At 38.8% G+C, this 26309-nt stretch overlaps 2 protein-coding genes across 2 annotated transcripts; both read left to right on the plus strand.

Moving 5' to 3' along the window:
• Positions 1 to 730: 730 nt before the first annotated feature.
• LOC149154636 (uncharacterized) lies at positions 731 to 1105 on the plus strand. Its single transcript, XM_089444179.1, has one exon. The coding sequence runs from the start codon at positions 731 to 733 to the stop codon at positions 1103 to 1105; it is 375 nt and encodes a 124-aa protein (XP_089300305.1).
• A 623-nt stretch (positions 1106 to 1728) lies between these two features.
• Positions 1729 to 2550, plus strand: LOC149154637 (uncharacterized). The gene has a single exon (XM_089444180.1). The coding sequence runs from the start codon at positions 1729 to 1731 to the stop codon at positions 2548 to 2550; it is 822 nt and encodes a 273-aa protein (XP_089300306.1).
• Positions 2551 to 26309: the final 23759 nt, after the last annotated feature.

Genomic DNA, 26309 nt, shown 5'->3' on the forward strand with positions numbered 1-26309 from the left:
ACATATTCTTGAGATATATATAAAAATATGTATATTTTCTAATATTTAATCATAAATTCACTTGTAATACAAAAATGAATAAAATGGAAAATAAGAAGGTGAAACCCAAATGTATTTATGAAAATGATATGATAAAAGGTTAATGGGATGATGAAATGTAAGGAATAGTGAAGAAAGAGGTGGATGAAAATATGACATTTCTGAGTCCCAACAAGATCGATTAACTTCTTCTCCGCCCATCGCTCTGCAACTGCGCGCACAATCTAGCTGAGGTTCTGGTCTACGCTGCAGGCCCCGGTCGTCTTTGTCTTGGTTGGGTCTTCCAAGGTCACCTGCCTTCATGGAGGTGTTGCGTCCTCCTCAGGGGCCTCCCATCTCTCCCCCTCCATCCTCTGCCTCTGATGCATTCAAATCTCTGTTGGCTTCCTTGCCTAAGAAGAAGAAAGTTGAAGCTGCAAAGTTCATGAAGAAACTGGATGACATTCCTGATATTTCTCTCCCGCCTGAAGGGCCAATCCAAGTTGCTTTGTCTCTTGCTGATCGTGCCATCGTCAGCTAGTTCACAGGGCTCTGGCCTTCCCCAAAATCCACAGAGAACTGGGTCGCCAAGAACTGGGCACCCTTGATAAAAGACAAAGTAACCTCATACTTTTTCGGGAGAGGCTACTTTTTGTTTGAGTTCACTGCAAAAGAGGACAAGGATCTAATTTTCCAAAATGGACCTTACTTCATGGGCCCTCAAGGACTGTATTTGAATAAATGGACGCCAGATTTCGATCCGGCAATGGATGTGCCCACAACGGTCCCGGTGTGGGTGAGACTCCCCAATCTTCCAGTGCACTGTTGGAACTGGGATTCTCTGAAGCACATAGACAACACCCTAGGCAAATTTATAGACAGGGCTAACAACAAAGACCAGTATGACTGTGCCAGAATTTGCGTGGAGGTAGATCTAGAGGTTGGGCTACCGGAAGCCATCAAAATTATCGTAGGTCCCTGGACTCATGTGCAAAAACTCAATTATGAGCAGCTGCCCTTCAAATTCCGGAAATGCCACGTCTATGGTCACTTTGCCAGAGGTTGTCCGTCCAATGGGGTGGAATAAAAAGGGAAAGAAGAAGGTTGGAACCAGGTAAAGCGCACCAAAACCTCTCACAAGAAGACTGCAAATGCAAATGCTAAAGCCCCGCAAACGGGTCCTGCTCAAAAACCAACCATGGAAGGACAAGGGAACAAATTCGAGCTCCTAAGATCTGAAATCGTGACCTCCCAAGAGGTTGAGATCCCAAAGGAAATTTCTCCCACCAAAGCTTCCCCCTCCATCTCGATCAAAGGTGGAAGTGCAGCTGAGAGACCCAAAGGGAAGATCTCAAAAGAAGAGGAGGAAATCCAAGAATCTGAGGAATCAGAAGAAGGAGAAATAGGAGACTCTCAATCCTCTCCCAGAAGATCCACAAGAGGATACAAGTCTGCAAGGGAAAAAAGAGAACAAGAAACCTACAAGGACAAGCTTCAGGGCAGCCAGCCAACACTAGAGAAGCAATTGGAAAAAACCCCGAATATGACGAGGAACCAACCTCAGGGCTCAAAGGGAGCCCACCACAACAAAAATAAATGATGAAGATAGTCTCTTGGAATTGTAGGGGTATGGGCACTAGAGCCAAGGAAGAAGCAATGAAAAGTTTAAGATTGGAAGCCCCGGATATCCTCCTCATCCACGAGACCAAAATGGAGGACTCAGCTTTCCTCCAAGCAAGTAAAAAATTTTGGAATAAAAGCGAAGCGCAAGCAATTTCTGCCCATGGAGCCTCGGGAGGGCTTGGGTCGCTCTGGAACCCTAATAAGTTCTCATTAATCTCTGAGACTTTGAATACTCATTGGATTTTCTCAAAATTGCAGCATTTAGAAACCAAGGAGATCATTTGTCTATTCAATGTGTATGTTCCTAACAATGCAGGTGAGAAAAAGAATTGTTGGGATCCCATAAAAATTCTGGCAGATCTAGGGAATCTGGAAAATATCATCATAGCTGGAGATCTGAATCTCATCCTTCTCTCGTCAGAAAAAAGAGGAGGCAACATTGTAAGGGATCCAACAAGAGAATGGGCGGAGGATCTCATGCAGGACTGGGACCTGCTAGACATCAAGCCTGTTACTGGTAAGTTTACTTGGTCAAATAAGAGAGTCGGTCCTGGTCATATAGCGGCAAGACTTGATAGATTTTTTGTTCAAAGCTCCTTCCTTCTTCTCGAGCTAGAGGCTAGAATGTACATCCTTCATAGCAGTGTTTCGGATCACAAGCCCGTAAGACTTGAGCTGCTAGCTCCCAAGGACTTGGGCCCTATCCCTTTCAGATTCAGTCCTCTATGGACTAAAGAAGCAGACTTCATGCAAAAGGTTAGAGACTGTTGGAAAGACCCAGTCAAGGGTTCCCCATTTTTTGTTTGGGAGGAAAAACATAGAAGAGTAAAAGCAATGTTGAAAAACTGGGCCAAGACCTTGCCCAATCCTGCAACTGAAAGGAAAAAAATTCAAAACTCCTTAGAATAACAACATCTTCATCTAGAAACAACTGAAATCACAAAAGAAGATTTGGACAAGGAGACGCAGCTTCAGCAGAAATTTCACAAGGCTTTCTTGGCCGAAGAAGAATTCTGGAGGCTCAAATCCAAGAGTCTTTAGCTCAAAGCAGGAGATAGAAACTCCTCCTTTTTTCATAAGCAATCTCAAGCCAGGAAATGTTGTAACTCCATCTCTGAAATCAAAGAAGAAAACTGCACATTAAAAGACTTCTACCAGCATCAAAAAGGTAGCATCCTCCGAACATTTTAAGAAGCATCAAATATAATGAGGACGATGGAGGCTGATGCTCCCAAAGCTCTAAACTCCTGGATGGTAGGGTTCCCCGCCTTCATCTGTCCTCGGCTTTTATCTAGATAAGAAATAGCAAGATCAAGAAATAGCTGGCCTGAGCATAGCAAGAGGGGTAAAAAACATCAATCACGCCCTCTTCGCTGATGATACCTTGCTGCTGGGGGCTGCAACTTCATTTTCAGCTGCTAGATTTAAAGAAGTGTTGGATGATTTCTGTGAAGTCTCGGGAAGCAAATTAAATAATGGCAAATGTCATATCTACTGCTGGAATATCCCTCCCTCGTTTGCAATCTCCATTGCCAGATGTCTAGGCTTTGCAGCCTCTTCAAATTGGACCTCTTTCAAATACCTTGGCCTTCCCATCTTCCTCAAGAGGGCCTTGAGCAAAGACTGGAACCCTCAGCTCGAGAAATTCAAATCAAAAATGCAGGCCTGGGGATCCTCCTGGCTCAATATTGCTGGCAAAGAAGTGCTTATCAAAGTAGTACTCAGTAGCCTTCCTTTATTCCAATTTTCTGTCCTCTTGGCACCTGTGGGTATTCTCAAGAAGATAGAGGATCTAATTAGAAAATTTTTCTGGAAGGGAGGCAATCAAAACAAAAGAAAATCCCTCTAGTCGACTAGGAAATTGTCACCAAGCGGCTCCAGGAGGGAGGACTGAATTTCAAAGATCTCTGTGCTCAAAACTTAGCCATGGGAGCAAAGCTGATTTGGAGAATAATAGCTCCCAATCCAGGCTGGGTGCATTTAGTATTATGGAAAAAATACTTCAGAGGACAGAGACTCTGATGCTTTGATAAGCCCAAATCCCATCTCAGAACCCCCTTCAGTAACAAATCTCCCCCTCTGGTGAATGCGCACGCCTTCTGGATACCTGGGAATGGCCAATATATCAACCTGTGGGATGACTGCATCATGAACAGGCTTCCGCTGGTTGAATCGAGCCCCATGCTCGCGCCGAGGAATTGGATGACGGATGCCCACATCAACTCACTGTGGGATATATCGAGTTGGAGCGGTGACTGCTGGTCTGGTTGGAAGCAGCTCCCGGTTCCACCTGCTCTGCAAAACGATTACGCAACTCTCCTTAACCTTCTGCATGGGCTGGCTCCTATCCACGCTCGGAGGAAAGATGTCCAAGGCTGGGGTCCGCATCGTGAAGGATTCACGGTTGCATTGGGGTACTCCAAGTGCGTGGAAAGACCTTACGTCCCTCCTAACCCTACTCCTTGGATTGGCATCTGGAAATTCCCCACCATTCCAAAAATCGACCATTTCTGTTGGCTGCTCTGCCACAAAAAAATCCTTACAGATGACAGGTTACAGAAGAGAGGATTTCTCGGTCCTTCAAGATGCATGTTATGCAAAGAAAAGCCGGAAACCGCCCTTCATCTCATGCTAGAGTGAAAATTTGCAGGCCTTATCTGGCAAGAGATTCTTGGAACTTGGAATCTTAATTTCATCCTCCCCTGTTCCATCCCGGATCTGTTTGCTGGATGGCTGGCCAAATACCTAGGTCCAAATCCAAAAAACAAAATAATCATAGCAGCTTGGACTGCTCTTCCTAAATTCATCAGTTGACAAATCTGGTTAGAGAGGAATAGAAGGATATTCAAAAATAAAGAGCAGGACTTCAAACTTGTTGCAAACACAGTAAAATGTCAGTTAAATGAATGTCTGAGAGACAAAATGGACGATACAAATCTATGCCAGCAAGATATTGAGTTGGGTACTGTACTCAATCTCCAATTCCAAAAATCGACCACCATACCCATCTCTCCCAAAGAATGGCAAATCAGAAAAAATGAAGAAGAATTTTAGTCCTGGATTTCCAAGAAAACACTTCCTTCTCTCTTCTTTGATGGGGCAACCAAGGGAAACCCAAGAATTGTTGGCACAGGAGGGCTCATAATAAACTCAGAAGAAACTACTACTCATAGATATGCTTGGGGACTGGGTCACTCCTCTAGCATGCAAGCTGAAGCGATGGCCCTTCTTCAAGGGATCAAAATACTCAAAGAGTTGGGACACAAGGAAGCAAATGTCTTTGGCGATTCGCAGGTCATCATCAAAACAATGGCGACAAACTCTAATCCAGCAGATTTGCGCCTTGCAAGGACGATTACAAGGATTAAAGACATGGCAAAGCTCTTGAAACTGAAATTCTTCCATGTACTGAGAATAACCAACAAAGAGGCAGACATTGAGGCAAACAAGGCAGCCCAGTTATTTGTTGGGATTATTCTCAGAGACAAAGAAACTTCATGGGATCCAATCCCTTATTCTTCCATGTTTTACTGAATTTTATTGAAGCAATTTGTATGCATTCATAAGCTCAGGAAAGCAACAGCAATAGATCCCATTGTAAAATGTAAAAAGAGGTGATTCATAAGTGTTTGTTCTATGACCCTCTTGTTGGAGAGGCGCTCAGAAATCAGCTCCATCATCTGTAATCTGAATTGTGACCTTTTGCCAAAAATCTAATGAAATCCCATAACTGTTTCTGTTAAAAAAAAAAAAGTTAAAACGGAATTAACCTAGAGGGTTAGCTCAATTGGTCAAGTTCTCGTTGCTAAAGAACCTCACTAATGGGAGGTCACGAGTTCAGTTCTCCTCAATGCCCTCGAGGTTAGGCTTGCTAAACAGCCATAGGTTAATAAATATTTATTGTTAAAAATAAGTATGATAATGAATGAAAATGAAATATTAATTATGGAAAAATCCATATATTTAAAAAAAATTGGAAACGAAAATATTAATTATCGAAAAATCCTTATATTTGAAGAAGAAAAAAATTGGATAATCAATTTATGAGGACATTTGGCAATTAGAGATTTTTTTTAACAATTTTTAATTCTAAAATTTTGATTTTAAACCACATAAAATTAGTTATCCGCCAATCAAAAATTAGAAATTCAAATTTTAAAAATTCAAAAAATAATTTGCAATTTCTAAAAATAAGTTTAATATTTAATTTTACCAAAACTTTACAAAGCTTCGGAAATAGTTTCTAAAATTTTGAAAATTAATTAAGAGTCAAACCCAAACTAATTACAATATACTCTGCCTTCGATAGGTATAATAAACCATCAACAAATAATCATCTCCATCAAAATATTTCCAAAAACAAAAAACAACCAACATACATTAACAACTAATCATCTTCATCTAAATACTAAAAAATTAGACTAGCAATTGCCCCAAAAGGTGCAAAGTGACGTTGATAGGATTGTTAAATTGAAAAATTCTACTTACCTTAGATTAGTTTGTGGAAAACCCTTGTTTTCTTGATTGTATCATTCTGCAATTCTTTACTTTAGATGTTTTGCTTCATTTAGGATTGGATTTGGTCCTAAAGTTTGTTCGTTTATAATTATTTTTGTTCATTTATAGTTACTTTTATTTTTTTGGGTGTTGAAAAGCATAGACCGTATATATCACCTTTTTGTAAATCAACTTTGCAGTATATTGTGTGTTTCCCTCCTTATGTGCTACTTTTAACCTCGTGCACCACTCTTACTAGTTTAATTACATCAAAGAGTAATTGCTTGGTTTAAGATCTCATTTAGTCAACCCACTTTTAATTTGATCCAATCAGTGACAAATTATTTTGATTTTGATCTTATTTGTTTTACCATGGTCCTTTTTTCCAACTGGGTTATTCAGAGATTCCTTTTCTTTTCTCTTAACTTTCTCATTTTGGTCAAATTGTTGGAAAATTGTGATTGGAAATGAAAACTTCTAATAGGTGTTGTCTGTAAGCCTTTTGTGCTTCCCAAAAAAATATGATATTCCTCTTATATGAAGAAGAAACTTCTTTATATCAAAAATTATTTACTCATAATATAAGAAAAAATGAATATGTTTATTATAATAAAATATTGGAAAAATAGATTAAGTAAAAGATTTATTCCTCACATCTTGAATTTTATAAAAATAAAGTTTGCAAAATTTTTTACACATATTACAATTTTAATATATTATTAAAATACTAAGAAAAAAAAATATTTCATTTGAATTTTTAACTATTAACTCTATTTAAATATAAAAAAAATATCTAACAAAATTATATTATTATAGAAAATCATTTAACAAAATTATTGCCTCCCAATTTTGTGATTGTTATTGACGCATTTTTAAATGTGAAAGGTTTCTTGTAATGTAATGGATAACACATAGTGAGTTCCTAACATGTAGGCAGATGCATTGAAGGAATAAGAGTTTAAGCACATGTAAACTCAACTCGGTACATGTAAACATAGGAATAAATATTTAATTGTAGTTTGGAAATAAACATTTAATCCAAAGATCACGAACTTTGAGGAATCTTTGTATACCCGCTTTCAAAAGTGCCACTCAATATTTCCACTAGCCCATTAATGACAAAAGAGGATAGGAATTTAGTGTTGGCACACTTAAATAACGCATGCAAGGATGGTACAAAAGCATAGAATTCATTGATAGATCCTAATCATTAGAAGGAAGATGGGTGATTTACATTCATTGTGAAATTAATTAATAGATTGGTCGTGCCTGTAATTATTTCCAACAAAATCTAGTGAACGCAAATGACCCATGGTAATGGCAATTAGTTTGTAAATCACATATATACAAAATGTTTTATGCACACAATTACCTCAATACAATGATTCAACATAAAAGTACAAGAATTGTTTGAACTTTTAATAATTAACACACAATCTTTTGACCAGATGGGATGCCAAGAGGCACATATCTGAATCTGCTACCAAAGCATTACTAGTTTTTGTAAAGCCAATGAAGACAAATTTGATTATGCTGCCCTCAGAGGTCTTCTACTTAAATCATACATTTTCTCTTATGCTTAACTCATACATTTGATTTTTCTTTTTATTTACGAGAGTGACAACATTACAGGAATAGATACCTAGTTCCTTCATCATTAAAGCAATAAGACCTTCAAACCCCAGTTTTATATCTCACATGTTATGGATTTGCATAGTTTCTAAATATCTTCAGCGAACAAACAAATATTGTTACAGAATATCTCCCTCCCAGGTATTCGACTATATCCGATAGGAGGTTGGAGCTTGAAATAATGTAATATAAAAAGTTGTTGCAATAGTTGAAGTTAAAGTATTACTAATCAACCAATGTTGCTTCCTCAAACCTCCAGACATTCTTTCTCCCATCAAAAACCTTGGAAGATTCAAAAGGGAGTTCACTCTACTAACGTCTTTTAGTGCAGACCAGACCATTCATATGTCTTAGCCATAGAGGGACATTCAACAAGTCTTCTACAGGATTGAGACCTCTCTAGATGTTTTAGTAAATAGATAGTGGATGTCTCAATTATTTCTGAAATGGCTTCTAGTCGATTTTTGACAACATCATTCACATTATTTCAAGAGAGCACAAAAGTAAAAATAAAAAATTTGCAATAGTAGCACTTACAATAAATAAAACATAGAAATTGTCAGCCATATTGGTGAGCACCAGTATTGCAGCAATAATGCTGCAACTCCTGGGCTGCCTACTTTACTCTTATCAACCCGGTAGTTCGTAACAAACTTGGAAGCGACGGTACTGTATGCAAAAGTACTAGTTCTTACTGCAGGCTGTCACTTGGTTAGCTGGTGCAAGATCACTAGGAGCTCAAGCCAACTTCTATGGATTCTAGAAGAAGCTCTATATGTGATAAAAGAAAGGAAATCTTACTCTACAGAGGCTACTCTACTTGCAGAAAGGAAAAGAAGACTGAAATGTAAAGTAAACCTAGCAAACCCTACTTAACCAACTAATCCTACTTTTGCAGAAAGAAAGATGAAAACCATGAAATGAATGCCATTACCTACTCAGGAAGTAAACAACATCTACTCAAGCTATTTCTAGAAGTAAATGAGCAAAAAACATCTTTTTGGATTTTTATGTATTTTTATGTGAAATTGTCATGCATGTAATTTATTTGTCTGTGAATGTGGCAGCGATTAGGTGGCGATGGAGGGTGGTTTTGGGACTTGAGAAGATGTAGGATGGTGTGGATGGGTCCTAGGAGGTCTCAGGTGGCCTTCTGGAGGCTTTTCCCGCAATCGGACTTCAAAAGGAAGCCTACAGGAAAATCTACAGGAGGCTGCAGGGGATCTACAGGAGGTCTACAGGAGGATGCCGAGAGCAGTTTTGAAGGTTTTGAAGGTGTGAGAGTGGGTGGAAAGGGTAGCTGAAGGCTGGGATGATGTGTTAAGGTGCCTAGGGTTCACCAAGGATCATTAGGAGAGGGAAAGATGGTCAGGAGAGAGGAAGAAATCCTATGGAAAAATGCATAAAACTAAGGCAGATTTGAGGTGAACTTTGGGCGACCTGTAGGGCATAGATCAGGGAGAGAATGTGATGGCTGATAGGCTGACCTGCTGTGAGAAGAGATTTGCTGCAAAAGAACTGACAATCAAACAAGGAGATCAAGCAAGCAAGGAAATTAAGTTCATAAAAAAAAACAAAATTTTGCATCAAGCTAATCTAAATTATGAGCTATGGAAAGAAGTGTTGAAAAATGATATAATGAGAGAAAGCATGGAAGAAGACTTATTGCAAAGACAGAAATGAGCATGGTGAAAGAGATCTAAAGCAAAGCATTAACCTTCTAACAGACTGTAACACTAGAAATCCTATGGAGAAGGAAAATCTGTGTTTTTGTGGCAGCAAGAGGGTCTTGGCCTCAGTTCATGGTCCCAAAGGGAGGAAAGGAGGCCAAGGCACTGTTGTTGGCCTTTTGTATCTTCTGTCTACCACTGTTCAACCTACTATAGAAAACACAAATGGAAACAACCTTCTAAATCACCAAAAGCAACCTATTCTTAACCAAGAAAGAAATTCATCTAACAGCAACTAATTCATAAACTGAAACAAAGCATATAAATACAAACAAGAGGAGCTTGGCTGCTTGGATTGGGCCCTAACCCAAGAGCTTCAGCCCTCTGAGGTAACTCAGTGCTAGCTCAAAAAGGATCTCATCTTTATTATCAAAATAATAATAGGATTACATGAAACTGTCAACAAAAGTAAGCTCAAAGTTGAGCAAAGCAAAGCTGCAACAAAAATTTGACCAACTCCCTAGTGAGGCCCTAGGCCTCTCTACTTATACAAATGAAGCTTCCAACAGCTTCCTCAAAATTAGGGAGGCTTGGCTCCCAAAACTTGAGATAAACATAAGTTATCCTCCACTTGCTCGGCTACCTCCTAGTGCATTGATTTGGTTGTTTGTGCTCCGAGCTGCATGAAGGAGAATTTGAAGTGGGGAGTAATAAATGAGGGGGATTCCCTCCTATAAATCCTCTCCTTTGTCCACTTTGAATTATTGCTACCAATTGTCCATTAAATCTTTGACTTTGTCTTCAAAATTCAACAAAAATCTGCATTAAACACATATTAGACTCCATGGCATCATAACCAACCCAACTCACTCCATAAGCATAAATATAATAAAAAAACATGCAATAAGCTAAGAGAATGGTTGATTAAACTATGTTAGGAGGCAAAATGAGCCCATATAATTACCCATTCATGGGGCTCATCACATATAATATTTTTTTCTTCAAATTTTATATTATTATAATGGAATGCGGAAAATTTAAATGTAAATAGAAATTTCTTACATCAAAACATGTGGTGTTTTAGAGTGAGCTTTTTAATTTTCTTTTTGTTTTTCATTAGTTTGTTTTGAGACCTTAGTACCTTAGTCTCACCAAATCAAAATCAAAATGAGTCCTGCAACTCTTTTTAGTTTTGAATCATCTCATATTTTTCCTTTGCATCAAAATTGACCTACAATTGAAGCAAAAAAAAATAATGATGTCAAGAGCTTTGTGATATCGAATCAAATGAAATGTTTTCAAAGGTTCAGAATGGAGACCTTGGGCATGAGAACCACGGTAGGGTATACAGCATCCATAAGTTGACATTAAATGACTCTAGAAGCAGCCTACATGAAAATCAAATAAGTAATTTGTCAATTTGCTATTCAAATATCAGAAAAGTGGGAAATGTAATGGGTTTGTGTATTCTTCATAGAATAGCACTTAGCAATGGAACTAAATGATTTGATATGGAAAATCACAATGCTCAAAGATAACTTCCATGCTTTGAATCGAGAGACCCAAATTTTCGAACATCATTTTTTGTTTGAAATTTCATTCAGAGTGAATCCAACGAACCAGAGCACTTTAATGGATAATTGTAAAGACACATTATTATCTTTTATAATTCCCTAAAGAGATGGGAATCCCTAGTCCCAATAAGTTTTTAACCAATCCCACCAAAAGTTATGCATTGCCCTCTCAAAACCCAGAAATGCAAATAAAGGAAGCATAAATAAAATGGAAAGATTGATCTCATTTCTTCATAGAAAATAAAGAATAACCACTTTTTCCCTCACTCCAATACAGACACAAAAAGTATAGGGCATTGAGCAGTTTGCGTAGCATTGTACCTAAAGCACTTTGCATCTCATGGCAAAAATGAATTCCTTGTCTATAGAGCTAGCAGCCATAGTAATAAGCCAGTGAGCATGATTTGTTGCTGAGGCAAAACCCCATCATTCCCCACTGAGCAAACAACAGTAATTCCATTTTGTCTTGCATGGAATGAGCCCACTGAGATCATCTCATTGAAGTAGTCATTTTTATGAGGATCATGACCTAATGAAAGAGATAAGTTATCCACTCCATATTTGATGTCATCATCCAATGTTGCCAATATGTCTGAATCATAACATCCAGATTCCCAACATGTTTTGCATATTACAATTTGAGCCAGTAGATCTCCCACCACATTCCCCCTCGGGGCACCTCCAACTCCTAAACCATTGTAATTCATATTTCTCACATATCTTCAAGCAGCAATAGAAGCAGTATCGATTCCATTGTTGGGTTTTGTTTTATTCTTCCACTGGAACATTGAAAGGAATATAATGAAAAATCAAGTTGGTAGTCTCGGTTTTGGGATCCAGGGGAAAATCTTTGTGTATATGTGTTTTATGTGTTATGCTCTCGCATTGTTTGTTTTTTGTGTTTTAGAATTCATATGCAAATAATTTATGTACGGGGTTAAAACCTACATTTGGTATCAGAGTTGTTTTGGCTTCAAGGGGACACCTTTGTTGCTAAGGGGTTTCGCTCGGGCCTGTGGTAGACCCTGTTCAGTGGGAGATCTGCGAAATCAATTCTAGTGGTGAAAGAAGATGCCGAGCAGTGGAAAGATAGAGATCAAGAAATTTAATGGTCAAAGTTTTGAGTTGTGGAAACTCAAGATGGAGGATCTGTTGGTGGATAAAGATCAGTGGATTGTGGTAGATCCGGGTACTAAACCAACAGGAGTGTCTGATGAAGAATGGAAGAAGTTGGATCGGAAGGCAAAGATCACAATACGATTGTGTGTCTCAGATTCAGTATTGTTGAATGTATCAGGGGAAGCTACAACAAAGGCTTTGTGGGACAAGTTAGGCACATTGTGGCAATCTAAGTCTCTGGTGGATTAATATGTCGCAGTGATAATATAACGTGCACCTATCTTCTTCCTTGGTGGATTAATTAGTCCAACGAAGTCAATTTCCCATTTATCAAATGACTGTAGCGTGACCTGTGGATTTAAGGGAAATTTATCCCTTCGCGATGGTCTTCCAGTCCTCTGACACACATCACACAAACTGCAGTACTCCTTAGAATCTTTATGTACCATAGGCCACCATAATCATGTTCACAGAATCTTCTACACAGTTACCTTACATGCATAGTGTCCTCCTGTGACACCACCATGCGCTTCAGCCAAAATACTGTGTCATTCATACTCAGGTACATATCGGCGTAGAACTTCATCCAGTCCCATCTTATATAAGTGTCTTGCAATCACTGAAAAATATGTAGCCCTAACTACTAGTTCCTTATTTTGCTGTGTTGTGTATCGTTCAATAGCTATGCTAGTAGACAGAAAATAAATAATGTCCGCAAAATTTTCATCAGCAATTCTGACAGCAAAGAGTTGTGTGTTAGGTAACCCTTCATCAATATTAGTGGGTTCTTTGTCGTTCTCGATCCTAGAGAGGTGATCAGGTCCAGCATTCAACCTCCCTGGCTTAACTATCACTTCAAAATCATACTCCTAGAAGAGAAGCAACCATCTATAGATCTTCCCCCCCAACAAAGGCTTATTGACCAGATATTTCAATGCAGAATGATCTGCGTACATTTTAAAGTGTGCACCTAGCAGATAGTGCCTGAATTTTTGTAGTGCATATACCATGGCCAACCCTTATCATTTTGTGGTTGAATAGTTTCTCTCTGCCTTAGATAGTTCCCTACTTGCAAAGGAAATCAAATGGTCAATATATCCTTCACCTAGTTGATTTAAAACATCTCCCAATTTTATACAAGATACTTCCACATGCACATGAAATTATTTCTTCCAATTCGGGAATACTAGGATTGGCGCAGTAACCATATTCTCCTTAAGAACATCCAAGATCTTCTGACAGTCGTCATCCCAGCAAAACGTAGCATCCTTCTTCAACAACCTCTCCATTGGCGCAGTGATCTGCACATACGCCTTTATAAACTTCCTGTAATACCCTGTATGACCCAAAGTTGCGCGTAGCTGCTTTACATTCCTGGGTGGATCCAAATTGATAATTACAACGATCTTGGCAGGGTCTACCATCAATCCCTACTTACATACGACATGTCCCAACAGTACTCCATAAGGTACACAAAAAATACATTTCTTCAAATTCAAGGAAATCTAATACTTCCTACATGTATCCAACATTAGGCGCAGACTAGAAACATGTTTCTTAACTAGCCCAAATATTGTCCAATCGTCGAAGTAGACCTCCAGAAACTTGTGAATAAATTCCTTGAATGTTGCAACTACCACCCTTGAAAATATTACAGGAGAATTTTTTAGTCCGAAAGGCATAACTGTATATTGGAATGAACCCCACTCTGTAGCAAAGGTAGTCTTGCTTCTATCCTCCGGCACAATCTTAATTTGGTGATATCCCGAAAATCCATCTGTGAACGAATAAGCCTCCTGTCTGCCAACGTTTTCTAGAACTTCATATGTAAAAGGCATAGGAAAGGGGTCATGCACGCATGCATCATTTAACTTCTGCAAATCTACACAGATCCTTATATCACCCTTTGTTTTCTTTTCCTAGACCACCATCAGACTGACCCATTCCGACTCTTCTACTGACTCAATTATAACTGTCGCGAGCATCTTATCCAACTCTTCTCTTACCTTTTCCTTGTACTTGGGGTTAAGTCGATATGGGTGTTTCTTAACTAGCTTCGCATCTATCTTTAAATTGATCTTCATCACACCCAAATCACCCTTCAATTCAGAGAACTTTGTCAGAAATAAATCTTGATATTCATGCAATAATTCAACAAACTTTCCTGGGGTGTCTTGATCCCAATAGTCACCAATATGCGTGAACTTTGGTTCTGCTTCTAAGCCAATATTTACATGTTTGTCTTTACCAGATGTGATATATCAGGGATCTCTACATCAAGTCCTGCAACTTCATGCAGTCCCTCTAACTCAGGAATATTGATATTTCACAGATCCTCATCGTCTTCTTCCTTAGTAACATTGTAGCATTCCAAAGCATGTTGTAGTTGCACGCGCCAATTAGGTTGCATCCAAGTTATAGGTTTTATTGGTGTTCGGAAGATCATTGCCTTAATCTCCTAGAGTGCCTCATCAATGCAATTGAACTAGTCTTCAACGCTGAATGTCAGCAGGAAAATCTCCTTCATTTCATCCCAATCAGCAGTCCCATGTCGTAGCTCCGTCTCCAAATACCAGTTCATTGGTATAACGTCTAAGGTATGAATAAAGATATGTACCCACTCTAGTTGAGGTACCTCACCCCAAGCCTTAGTCCAACCAAATGTTCGCGCGGGTCATCTTTACCTGTATACTTTTCACTGAGACGCGTTTTTATGTAGCCAAATCTTAATCTCATCAGTTTACGATATTCCTTCCAATCAAAAATATTATCCTTGTGGGTTCCCCACCATCTTGCAGGCATAGCTCTTGAAGCCAAATCTAGAGCGTGGAACATGTGCTCCTCTGGTACATCTCATTCAAAATGGTCAAGAAAAATATTGACATCATCTAGCCCATCTTAATAAGGAAACTTACATACCTCAATTGAGATACAGTGCAGAGACTTTGTAAGCCTATTGCATAGTAGTGTAGAGACCTCATGTAACCGATTCTGCTAGCTTTCTAATTCTTCATCTGAGTCTGATTGGCATGAACTATCCTTCTCCCAACTGATATGTCCATCCATAGTGGGATTAATCCAGTGTTTGTCTCACGCAATGAACTTATATGTGTGATCAATGTCTTTATCATCATAGTCATCACGAACTGACTCTATGTATCGCGCACCTTCAAATGGATCCAATGGAACAACCACTCTAATGTCGTTCTTTTCAAACGCCATGCTTCGCTTCTTCAAATTAATAATAGCATTCATGTTGAAATCCTAATCAATCCCAAGCAATGCTAAGTATGGATTATTGTCATCTACTATTTCAATAACTTCAAAATCTATGAGCACACTGGCTCCCTCAATATCTACAACCACTCCATGCAAGCGACCCATCGGAATTATCTTTTGTATGTTTTCCATGCGTAGTTGGATTGGCGACCACTGCAACTTAGGTTTCCCCATACGTTCCCAAGTCTTCTTTGGCAATACATTAGCATCAGATCCTAAGTCTAGAATTACCTAGTCCATGTCAAAATCACCAATTTGTGTTGACAACCACATCCCCCTACTAGTCCTCCTCTTGCTTCGATTCACCTTATTCGATGCACGTTGTTATGGTAACAACTTTTCCTTGCTAGCACAGTTATCTATCAGTTCTTGTAGTCCTTTAACTGCCTTCTAATCCCTCAGCAGCTTCATGCATGTCTGCAGAAACGACTTCAGCACCGTGGGATCAGAGTCCTTCGTCGCAATAATTTCTTCATATTTCTCTTGTCATGGGACTATTTGAATCTGAGTTTTAGACGTAGAAACACCTGGATCCATAAAAAAATTATTGCCTCCATAAACTTCTCATTTTCTCTTTGTAAGTCAGATCCAACATTCTTCTCACCAGCCCTGTGAACCCATGTATCTGATACCAACTTCTTGCCTTATACCTTGTCTTCACCAGTGGCTATACCGCTTCGCATGACTATATTGACACTAGGATTGTCTTCGCGCAGCTCAGATCTCATCATCTGAATGTTCTGCGTCGGCTGTTGGTTCTTCTTTTCCTGCATATTTGCTATTAATATAGGACAATCTTCTATAAAATGTTCAAATTGCTTACAGTAGTGACAAGAAGGATGGGTTGGATTTTGACAGTCGTGCACAAATTTTCCTGGTTCTCCACAGTTGTAGCAGATGATCTGGCCTTGACCTCTTCCAGTGCCTCCTCCTCGTCCTCTTCCCCATCCTTGGAATCCTCTGCGAGCCGCAGGTGAGCCTTGATCGTTTTGCGCACGACTTTCAGCTTGCACCCTATACATTGGGGTTTTGTTTAACATCAAGTCATAGCTTCGACAATCTCTTTCATCATGGCCAACCAATTTACAAAGGTTGCAAATTAGTTGCTTTCGTGACTGTACAAACTTTTGCAACAGATAACAATTATTTGTCGGATGCAGTCCTGACACTTGGCAAATACTACACCAGACATTTGAACCAGTGCTTTATCCAGCAGGAGACTCTGGTTTCAGCAGATTGGGACCTCCCGCAGCTATATAGTCCAAAGACAGGGCACTGATCCTTATAGTGGCCTTCAGCGTTGCACTTCATGCACCAAACTTTAGGGCATATTCCCAACTGAACCTCCTTTCCCTTCTTCAGACCCTACAACTCCATATGCAGGCGTGCTAACTGTGACTGGATCTGTTGGACTCCTATATTCGTGTCCTGGATTAGCGAAGCCTCCAACCTCATCGCGATCTCTATGCTTCAACCTGAGATCCGATCTTTTGTTGAGACAAAGGAAATTTTAAGTGTGGCAATATCATAGTTATGTACCATTCCTTATGTTGTTCGTCTAAAATCTGAATATTAGCGATCCGAATAGAAAATGACATCAACCCATGGTATTCATCCACCCATGTTATTCATCCACCCAAGGAACTTACCCATGGTATTGTTAGTGGCATCCACCCATGGTATTGTAAGTGACATCCACCCATGGTATTCATTCACCCATGGTATTTTCCTATGGTACTGTGACATCCACCCATGGTATTCATTCACCCATGGAATTGACCCGTGGTATTGTAACTGAAACACTATAAGTAACAAGTCACATTTTGTAAAAGGACAGTTTGTCCGCCACAATGTAGCTATTACAATTATTCTCCATTTTAATAAAAAAAATTGTTTGTGGTTTTTTTTATTGGGAATTCTCTTCTTTTTCTTCTGGCATTTCAATTTTTCAGATCTTAGGGGCCTCTCCCCCAAAATCCATTTCAATCTTTTAGATCTCGGGGGCCTCCCCCCAAGATCTGGATCAGTGGTATCAGAGTCAGGCTATGATTACATGGGAATGAGGGTTTGATGCATATTTCAGTTTCAAATTTTGCAGCAATATTCAACAAACTGCAAGCATGTGCTATGTCCTCCATAGAGCATTTTCTTGGGCCAAGCGGGAAGAATTTTTCTTTTTTCATTTTTTTGTAGGAATGTTTTTGGGTGGCGAGTTTTCATATCAGATATAAAATTTTTGGTGAAAATTTTACAAAAACAAATAACATATCTGGATTCCTTTCTAAAAAATACCCAAATTCAAAAAAAATCGGCCGAATCGGAGTCTGGATGAGGGAGATATCGTTGATTTAAAATTAGTTATGTTACAGAAATGTTTCTGATGACAATTTGTGGATAGCGTCTCTCCCATTTTTTTTTTGAAATTTTGGTGCATAATTTCATAAAAGTGATTGTAGATATGAGCTCCTCTCAAAAAATCGCTCAATTTAAAAAAAAAATGGGTCGAATCAAAGTTCGTATGTGGGAGATATCGCTGATTTAAAATCAACTATTTTTTTAGAACTTTTGTGACAGCGGAAAAGTTGCAGCGCAAACCTGAGATTCTAGAGTGTCCAGATAAGGATTTCCAACACATGGGAAGATGCAAAATGGTCTTTTTGTTTCCAAAAACATGTTATAATAAATATTCTGAGTTATATTGACTGAGTTATGTCCATTTTAATTCTGGAGCAGCATTCAGAGTGGGTTCTCTTTAGAGACGTGCCCTCCCACCCTGCTTTAGTAGGCACCTGCTTCACATTCATCAGCTTCAACATAGCAGCATTCGGTTTGGGTTCTTTGGAGACATTCCCTCCCACCTCAAGGTATGTAGGCAACTGCTACTTCATCAACAACCAACATCACGGTTATGGGTCAACTGCACAAAATCCTTGTCATCGAAGTCCATTTGCTAGGCCGCACATTGTCAGTATCACAGTTGGTCACAAGCATTACAGGGTATCTCTATCCTCGGATCTTCATTTTTCATGGTTATGGGTCATCCACAAACCCACACTTCATCGAAGTCCATTTTCTAGACCGCACACTATCAGTATCACAATTGGTCACAAGCATTACAGGGTATCTCTATTCTCAGATCTTCGTTCATCATGGTTATGGGTCATCCAAAAATGCACAGTTCATCGAAGTCCATTTGCTAGGTCGTACACTATCAGTATCACAGTTGGTCACAAGCATTACAGTGTATCTCTATCATCGGATCTTCGTTCATCATGGTTATGGGTTAACCACATAAAACCCTTCTCTTCAATGGCTCTTCATATTCAATAAAGGCCTCGCAGGAGGGAACTTCACGCAATGGGGACCATTGCTTCTTAAGGAGGGAGGAATGATCCAAATAGAAAATGACATCAACCCATGGTATTCATCCACCCATGTTATTCATCCACCCATGGAATTTACCCATGGTATTGTAAGTGGCATCCACCTATGGTATTGTAAGTGACATCCACCCATGGTATTTGCCCATGGTATTGTGACACCCACCCATGGTATTCATTCACCCATGGAATTGACCCGTGGTATTGTAACTGAAAAAAACTATAAGTAACAAGTCACATTTTGTAAAAGGACAGTTTGTCCACCACAATGTAGCTTTTACAGTTATTCTCCATTTTAATAAAAAAAATCTTTGTGGTTTTGTTTATTGGGCATTCTCTTATTTTTCTTCTAGCATTTCAATTTTTCAGATCTTAGGGGCCTCTCCCCCAAAATCCATTTCAATCTTTTAGATCTTGGGGGACTCCCCCCAAGATCTAGATCAATTAGCTTATCTCAGTAAGCACTTCAACCTATGATCTATATCCCATGCAGACTCGTTAATTGTTTTCTTGATCTCCTTTATTTCAGTAACACACTGAGCTTGTGATTTCGACTTTCTAAATTCTGCGTTCAGCACAGTCTTTGTCTCAGCCAACGTAGCATTCGGATTGGTTGTACTATATTTGATATACCATGTAAGTGCTCTATCATGTAGTGTTGTAACCAGTTGCGCTTTCTTCATGTCATCGTCATTGACCTACTGTACCTTCCACACAGCGTCTGCTACGAACCAAAAATGATGAGGATCCTCTAATCCTTGACCCTTGAATACAGGCATTTTCACTATATTTGCCATATTGAATAATGAAGGTGGAGGTGGAGGCGTAGGCGTAGGTGTATGAGGTGGTGGGGTAGGTGGAGGTGGAGTGGATGGATGGGGAATCCCAGAAGTGCCCTGACCTTCTTTCTGCAATGCACCTTCAGGTTGTATTCACCTTCAGCGTATCTTTCACAATCTACTCGGAACATTTTGCCACTTCGCGTAGATCTCATTTGGCCTCTTTTGATCGTTAATTCAAAGTCATAACACACTTTTCGCACAACATCATTTTAATCCAATTTTTTAGCAATTTCAGGTGCTTACCTTCGGACCCTTAAATAATCGGCGTTCATCTTTGCTTTAAGATACATATGTGTCAATTGCAAATTCAATGATGAAACCGCCCAAAATACTATCAATCCAATCGTCAATAGCCCTTGCAACCTTATGATTAGACTCTTCAAGACGCTTGATCCGTTCAGGAGTCCACATTAGATGTTCGTCGTGTTTCCAGGTAGGTTGGCTTGTTGTTAATTTAGACATCCACTTGTGTAATTCGCAAGCGAACAATGCAAAGAAAACTTCATCCTCTTCTGCGTAGATATATCTATGTAACCACCTATCTTTTGACCAGTGCGGATTCCGATTTTCCTGAGCTACAAACTCATGCAAATTCTAATCTACCTAATTCTGGAGTTATTTCTTAGTTGGTCTCCACAGAAGCCACATCACACATCCCTCAGATAGATCCTAGTACCGACAACGGAACCATTTGTTGGTTTGAGGGGGCTTGGACCTAGGTTTAGAGTTAGCTACGCTAACCAGCAAAACCCTACACTATCAGCCCTTCCGGCAACAGTTCGCTTAGCACAGACCGCAGTATCACCCTAGGCAATATTGGGGGATGCTAGAACTAGGTTTCTGCATCCAGAAGGCTATGTGATGCAGCATCAAGGTGTTTCTTTAATCTAGGGCCTGATCCGAACTTCGCGAACCCTTATCTTCAAAATCACTGACTTAAAGCGATTTCTACTTAAATAGATCTATGAGCTTTGCCTAATTGTTCTAACATGCATAAGTTATCATAAAAAAGTAAATATGGACCTTCACGATGCAATTAAGCAATATTACATAGAATCGAACCATAACTAAGTACAAACACATAAACCTATAAATATACAAAGAACACACAGAATTGCTTCAAATAGGATTTATTACTTCAAATATTCAATGAATACTTCTTCTGACCCTACGCACACAGTTGCAGGGGCCCGCACACTTAGCTGCAGACTTACCAAGGTCTCCGCGCACCCAGCTGCAGGAGCCTTCCCTTTCGCCAGAATATAGAATTATAGACAAAATAGACTAAAAATCCCCTTCATCAACTCCCTAATGACTCCTAGATGACTTCCTTTTATATATTTTAAATTACATTACCATGGCCCGCAAACCATGGGCGGAGCTCATTACTTAATCAAAACAGCCCATCCCTTTACAAAATAAGGGGCTTTGACCTACCTAAAATCCCATTTGACTCTTAACGTTCTGCGCTATTCGCGCTCCGATCCTCAAAATGCGGAGACTTTACAATATTACATCAAAATTGATTCAAAATTTAGACAAAACTTAGACCTAGGGGGACCCCATCCCAACACCTACCATTTACAGACAGCTTGTGGGTTCACTTATGTACTTGGTGAACACATGACCGAACATGTGTTTTATAGTTAACCAAATTAGTCAAGCAATGGTTAAGACAACCAAACTCTATTGGAAAGCAATTAAACATATGTTGAGATACCTCAAAGGCACTGAAGCTTCAAGGCTTCACAGATGCAGATTGGGCAAGGATTCCATCATACAGGAAGAGAAAATCAGAGGGAATCTTCAGCATCGGGTCAGTAGGAGTTTCTTGGTACAGCAGGAAGCAGAGATCAGTTGCACTCAGTTCAACATAAGCAAAGAACATGGCTGCTAGTCAAGCAACTTATGAGGTTATCTGGATGAGGAAGATCCTTATTGGGTTATTTGGTCAACAGACAGATCCTAAAGTGATTTACTGTGTCAATCAGAGTTGTCTCAAACTCTCTGAGAATCTAGTTTCTCCTATTCGATCCAAGCATATCGACATTCGGTATCACCATCTCAGAGATTGTGTGCAGAGGCGAATCATGTTGCTAGAGCACATTCCTACAGAGGAACAAGATGCAGATATCTTGACTAAGGAACTATCAAGAGGAAAATTTGAGTTTCATAGAGGAAGGATTGGGGTATATTATAATCCCTTTCTTGTTGAGAGCGAGTGTTGAAAATGCAACAAGAAAATCCTGATTTAATTTTCCCTTGAATTGAATTAGGAGAAAAATTGTAATTCCACATCACAAGACAACTTGTAAGAGTTAACTAAGTTAATTTAACTTAGTTGACTCAGTTAATTCAAGTTGAGGGTCTAACTTGAGTCATGTAGAGTGTTTCCTAGTTTTTAGGAGCCCTAGTTGAGTTTATTTGGAGTTGTAATAAATTAATTCACTTTAATTGAGTCAAAATCAGTTAAACTAGTTCCAATTATTGGAGGAACTAGTAGGAAGTCTAGCAGTGGCGTGCAGCTTCAGTGTTCAACCAATTAACTGATAAATCAACCATTAATAACTCATGCATGTGTGATCTACGAGTTACTCAGTTGAGATTAGAGTTCAAGGGCATTGTATTATCAGTTGTATAATCATCCAAATTGTACGGGTGGTGAATGTAGTCAGAGGAAGACCTATGATGTATTATGTATTTGTGGATGAGAAATTTCCCTAATTAATAGGGGCTAATTCCCAAGGAAATAGGGACTTGGGATGGCATAAAATTGGTTAAGTATTGGTCAAGGCTTGTCTAGGAAGCAATGAGACAGATAGAGATAGTGCAGAGGGTGCTCGGGCTTTAGCAAAGCATTGTAATCTTCTCATTTTTTTGACTAATGCAATATACAGATAGCAGGGGTTTTTAGTTGTGGCTTTCCCTAGGAAATCATTGTGTAATGTGTTGATTGAATTCTTTCTCTTGTATTCTTCATGATATCGCAATCGTTAATTATTTCCGCAGTTGGTAAAGTAGATTCAAGTCTATTGCTTTAGTAAATTATAATTAGCAGTTTGAATCTATAAGGAATTTCTACACCCTCCTTGCATCTTATTCATTCTAGAACGTCGGGTTTTTCTTTCTAAATATAAACCCATCATCAAATTCTAGAATGTCAGAATATGACCTCCCACACAAAGGTCTTGTAATTGTAAGCATAGTTGTGTTTGTCGGAGTACCTATGGAGGGCACAGAACTAAACCTCTGATAGTGCTTTTCAGATGAATGGTTAAAGAAAAATGATGGATGCATGGGTGTATCACTAACTTGATTCAGGGATTTGCATTGCATAAAAACTCATTGTAGCTTTTTTCTGGACATATGGAGCGGAAAGGCCAACTGCACACTACCGAGTGTCGTGGTATGTTGTGCACCATGAAGCTCGCAGAGTCTTGGAGCCACTCTTCCAAAAATAGAGCGAGTGGAAATGGCAAGTATAACTGCATAATGGACATGTGTAATGGACAAATGTCTCACGTAGACAAATCTGAGACCATGATGATAGAAGTTACGGATTTCTACAAGCTTAAAAATATGTGGATGCCCCAATGCGTTCTACCGGTGTAAAAATCTGTGGAGGAGGACAGAGGTCTTGTCAGAGCTTGGGACAGATGTCATCCCAAAGGCAAAATGGGAGACGAAGGTTGGCCTAACAATTTTCAAAAAAAGATGCCTAACGGCGTAAAAATTAACCACATTAAAATCAAAACATGTGGAAAAATGTTCATCCCAATAAAAAATTATAAAATTAACCCATTAAAGTCAAAATTTGTGGAAAACTATTCCTTCTCAATAATTATTTCACTTTATTTTATTAATAAGTACCCATACTTCTTGGGCATGGAATTATATTTTTTTGAGATCTTATATATGTAATAAATTTATAATCAAAATTATAAGAAGCTAAAATTCAAAAATATTAAATGAAATAAAATTTAAGATATAAGGAAATAAATTATGTTAAGAAATAAAATATTAAATAAAAAGGTCTATCAAGAGATAAAGCATTCAATAAAAACTTATAGAATTAACTACATTAAAGTTAAAACATGTGGGAAAGTATTCCTGGTTAATAATAATTTTATTTTATTATTAAAAATGTAAATACTTCTTAAATTTTGGATATGGATTTATATTTACTTAAGGTGTTTTCTTTTTGGATGAACTTAATTTTTAATTTTTTTTTGTCATTGTGCTTTGTAGAATAATTTGTTAGACAATTACATTATTTTTGTAAATTGATTTTTTAGGTATAATCAAATTGGAATTTTTATATCTACGTATTTCAAACCATCCAGTGTGGTTCATCATCAGGACTAAGATGAAAAGTTTGATCTGGGTAATAGATTAAATAGCAAAGGCGATGTACACATAATTTAGTCAAATAGTTGAAATCAAACGTTCATAAAGAAAATAACGTTCAAGAATATGATGAACCACATCAAAAATTAGCACAGAAATCTGCGATGTCCGTTGGCCAGTTCGAATCTGTGGAAGAGATCTCCCACAGCCATATCTCAGCTGATCAAATATCAGCTCTCCAGAATTGGTTATCCCATGACTCTTCAAGTGTTTCTAAAAATCCCCCCCCTGCTGACGGTTCTAAAATACTCAGTGGCTTCAAACGCAGAGGCCAGCTCCTCTGGTCGCCTCAATCCACTTCATGCCTTCTCGAATTCAGATTCTATTTCTCCGGTAGCGCATTCCTATGTGGCTATGGACCCTAAGCAGTCAGATCTAAACTCAACGGACGGTCTTTCATCTTTGGAGCCCAGACTAAAGGTTTGTATCGTACAGATCTCATCAGTACCATCGACCAGGGTTATGCTCCACTCCAGTCAACCTGTTCAAGTAGGCGGTTTACAATGCAGCACTTCTTCGTTTCGCAATGGTGATATTCCAGCTAGGCTATCACAGTCAGCTATGAGCAGTCCAAGTCAACCTAAATCCAACACCAATTTTCGTTTCCAAACCTCAGGTTCATCCCACAGTAGTTCATCTCCGGAGCATTCAGTGAACTTGCTTTCTTTCTCGAAGGAGCCCGATGGTTCCTGTCGCAGTTTTAGTTGGCCCTATCTGCCTTGGAAGTGAAGGCACAAACCTCACCCACTGCAATGATCTTAATAATCAGGATTGTAATAATAATAATAATGACGATGTAGTACTGATCACTGAAAATAAAATCAATGATATACCTATTAATAATAATAACAACAGTAGTGGTGACTTATTTCTTTGTGAGGATAATAATAATGCCAATATTAATTATTTATCACTTAATAATATTAATAATAATAATAAGTTATCGATTCTTAACAGCTATATTAATTTAAAATATTTAAACAAATTTGATAGAAACAATAATTTTATATTTAATAAGAATTGTGATAATTCTCCCTCTCTTAATAATAAAGTTATTAATTTATCTAGTTTCTCCTTTCCCCTTTCTATTTTTAAACTTCTAGGTAAAGGTTTAAATTTTTCCCTTGCCCTTAAGAAGATCCTGATAGATGACATTATTTGTGACATAGAATTCGGGATTATAGGTTTACCTGATAATATTAAAGACACTATTAGACAGGATTGCATCGTGGTCCTTAGGAAGGCAAAGCCCCCTCAGAGCAACCTTAGCAAGGATGAATTTATGGCCCTCAGATCCTTAAACCAGAACAAAGATATCGTTGTTCTGAAAGCCGACAAAGGAGGGGTTGCCGTCATCCTTGACAAAGAGGATTACCACAAAAAGATGTTAGATCATATTTATAATAGTGGAAGCTATAAGAAGCTTCCCAAAAACCCGCTTAAAAAGATTTCGAAGACTGTAGCTCTTGCCATAAAGTCCAGTAGCTCAGTGAGTTCCCTTTTCCATAAGCTCATTGAGAGCAGTCCCATTACTCCTAGGTTCTATGGGCTCCCTAAGATTCACAAAGAAGGTGCTCCCATAAGACCCATTGTCAACACCATTGGTGGTCCTACCTACCTTTTAGCTAAATTCCTTGCCTTAAAGCTTAAGCCCTTAGTTGGTCGTACAGAGTCCTTCGTCAAAGACTCAGCTTCCTTTGTTGAAAAGCTCAAGAACATAAAGCTTGACCCTGGGGACATTCTTGTTAGTTTTGATGTAGTCTCCCTTTACACTTGCATCCCTATAAATGAGGCCATAGAAGTGATCAACCACCTTACGGATCCCAATACAACTTGGTTAGTTGAGATCTGTCTCACTTCCACCTTTTTCAGTTTTGAGGGTGAGTTCTTTGAGAAAACATGTGGTGTTTCCATGGGCTCACCCCTATCCCCTGTCGTTTCTAATCTTTTTATGGAAGATTTTGAATCCAAGGCTCTATCCTCGGCCCGCCTCCTACCTAAACTATGGAAAAGATTTGTAGATGACACTAATATCATCTGGTCTCATGGCCAAGAGGAGTTGGATCTCTTCTTCCATCATCTCAATAGTCAATCCGCAGCCATTAACTTCACCATGGAACAAGAAGTTGATGGTTGCCTCCCTTTCCTTGATATTCTTATTTCTAAGAATACGGACGATTCCCTCTCCCACCAAATGTTTCGAAAGAAAACACATACGGAGCAATATCTTCATGCCAGTTCCCATCATTTCTCAGCTCAAAAGTTGGG

Source organism: Pinus tabuliformis, chromosome 9 (assembly GCF_031772625.1).
Source record: "Pinus tabuliformis cultivar Carrire ecotype Pingquan chromosome 9, CPIR1, whole genome shotgun sequence".
Lineage (NCBI taxonomy): Eukaryota > Viridiplantae > Streptophyta > Pinopsida > Pinales > Pinaceae > Pinus > Pinus tabuliformis.

Coding starts and splice junctions, on each gene's coding strand:
- LOC149154636 (XM_089444179.1), top strand. CDS start 731: ATGGGCCCTCAAGGACTGTATTTGAATAAATGGACGCCAGATTTCGAT.
- LOC149154637 (XM_089444180.1), top strand. CDS start 1,729: ATGGAGGACTCAGCTTTCCTCCAAGCAAGTAAAAAATTTTGGAATAAA.